A 2,545-nucleotide genomic window follows, 5' to 3' on the forward strand; every position below is an offset into this window, starting at 1 on the left:
GTGCTTTATTCTATCGTTGGGACGCGTTGAACAAAATTTTCTTCCACCAAAAACGGCGCAATTAACAAAACAAATCGAAGGGTTCGAAAATATTTCCGAAAAAACTGTCTTTGGTTTAGTGAATTTATTCCAAGTTAGAGACCGGCACTGTAAAATCGCACGCAAGCACCGATTGCCTATTAATCTGCAAATGCAAATGCCAAAAATAATTCATTTTTCTGGCTTCGCGATTTGGAAGAAAATCAATTTTCCTTCATCAAAAAACCAGCATAGTCGGTGTTATTACATCCTCACGTATAATTAATCAACATTGGCCCCCCATTATTAATAAGAGCTCCCAGGTACAAAAAAAACCTTTATATTTAACGAACTATTGATTCAACGTGGCTATTTCTGGTGCGAGGATGGGGGATGGATGATAGATATATGCCCCAATTGGTTGAGGATGATTATTCCCCGCAAGGCTGTGATGAAAACTGTTGAAAATGTTCTCAGGACCTTGATGGTGACTGAGCAGTTTGGTAAATATTTTGGGAAGTGATTTTTTCTATATTTATTCAGCTTACGCGTTTTTTATGTTAGAATAACAGGATCATGTGAGTATATGCTCATAGAGCGTCATGAAAATGGCATGCCCGCTCACTAAGTAAGCGACAAATTTGATTAGCGCAAATATTTAGTTTAATCGCTTTAATGCAATAAATTAGTGCAAGGTTGCAGCCAGTTGAATCCAAATTTGGCCCAAGACTGCAAAGAGAACCAACTTAAAACTAGGCTTTTGTATTGTTAATTAACCGTCCAAATTGAAGACCCTGTATTTCTGCAGTCGAGTAATGAATTAAATTAAAAGCTGATTAATTGAACTCCATCGTCTGCCACCTAGATAGGCATGCAGCTGAACGAAGCTTTTTAGATTAGATAAGTGTTTTATTCATTTTTAATATTCAATATGATTGTCTTGCGCGGAGCGCCATTCACATCTTAATTAGTTAATATAGACGGGCTCGTTTCAGATTAATTAAAAAAGCCGACCGCAAAAAGCACCGTAAACCTGCCGTACATATTTAATTACAATAAAGTGGTGAAATTTTAATGTCCGAGGGCCGGCAACAAACACGAAATCCTCCAAATGGGATTATGTCTTTATTGTCGACTTCCCGTTCGCAATTAGACCAGTATTTTCGTTCCTGCTGAAAAATCGCTGAGTAACATTTGACATTTAAGGGTTTGCCAGCCATCGATTTTACCGGTTGATGCAACAAACCGATACCCATTTGCATGGAAATCGATAAGGCGCTCACTTTCCGGCAAATTCGATGGGGTGCAAAAGGAAATTTAATCGTCTAGCGCCTACCTTTAGCCACCTTCTGTAAAATGATGTCTTTATGCTCCCCAGAGTGCGGCTCCCCGATCACCACCAGCAGATAGCATCCCGTCAAAGGACTGGGGGGCGGCGGCCCCCCTTTTTCCTCCCCCAAACTACCCCCGTTAACCGCCTCCATTACCCTGTACGAACGTCACAGCCTCTTTACCCTCTATCAGCCCCCTTTGGTGCAGATCTCGCGCGATTTTTCCGGAGACGATGGAACGGTGCCCCACTAAAAGGGGGGTCAAAAAACTGATTTGGTTTAATTTGACTTGGTGTGCCCGGTATCGGAGAATGGGATCCTTCCGACCCGACTAGCTCGTCGCGAATGAGCGCCGAGAATTGCGCTATGCGGTGTTAGGGCGGGCGCCGTTCCCCCCGGTCCCCCAGGCGTCGCCTGCACCCCTCTGGACGTCCAGGAACGAAAGGGGTGCACGACGCTCAGCTGACGCGCCGCCCGACGCCGACCGTAAGGGATGATGCAACGTTGTCGTTCCACTTGTCTGCTCTACAGGGTGTTCCCTAATCACATGATCAATCGGACACTGAGGCATTCTTTGGCCCAAATCAAGACTTTTACTAGGAAAAAAGGGCCGCTCCACGGCTACTGATGGTCCCAGTTCTTAAAAAAAAAGTGTTTTTTTGTGTGTGTTTACACATCGGGAGATAGTTACGATGGATTTTAATGATTTAAGCCACCGAGTTCATCCGCTTTGGCCAACTGAGGAATTTGTGAGTGTCTTGGTACAAAAAATTCGTTTTCTTGGTACGCCGCCCACTAAAACAATACACTTTTACGAACTTACACACTTTTGCACTTTTTTACACACTTTGCAAAAAATGTAAGATCACGACCAATACCAAGACTACCTTGATTTATATTGCAAGAGTCTTGCGAGAGTATGTACATTATTAATAATTGAGTTTGTTTTCCCAATCAAAATATTTAAATATCTACAGGTTACTGTGGATGTTCAATTTCTCTGGACGAAGATCTTCTGTGTCTTAAGTGACAATGAAAAAGTATGGGTCAACAATTTTGAATTACAAAATAATAAAAAAAATGTACAAACTTCTTTTTGGGTATTTCGCCTCAAAAATTGTTTTCTTTAAAAAAGACAGAATTTCCTCGTCTTTTATTACAGATTGATAAATAGTGCTCCTATTTCGCAATAAGAT

At 41.7% G+C, this 2,545-nt stretch overlaps 1 protein-coding gene across 1 annotated transcript in view; it reads right to left on the minus strand.

Annotated features, from left to right (window-relative positions):
- LOC109537757 (microtubule-associated protein futsch) overlaps positions 1-1,706 on the minus strand; it is a 62,933-nt gene extending 61,227 nt beyond the window's left edge. The window contains exon 1 of the mRNA XM_048668406.1: positions 1,355-1,706. Coding sequence (XP_048524363.1) covers positions 1,355-1,502 — 148 coding nt within the window. The 5' untranslated portion in view covers positions 1,503-1,706. The remainder of the gene's footprint in view (positions 1-1,354) is intronic.
- Positions 1,707-2,545: the final 839 nt, after the last annotated feature.

Source organism: Dendroctonus ponderosae, unplaced genomic scaffold (genome assembly GCF_020466585.1).
Source record: "Dendroctonus ponderosae isolate FM_Combo_2020 unplaced genomic scaffold, Dpon_F_20191213v2 Dpon_F_20191213_7, whole genome shotgun sequence".
NCBI classification, from domain to species: Eukaryota; Metazoa; Arthropoda; class Insecta; order Coleoptera; family Curculionidae; genus Dendroctonus; species Dendroctonus ponderosae.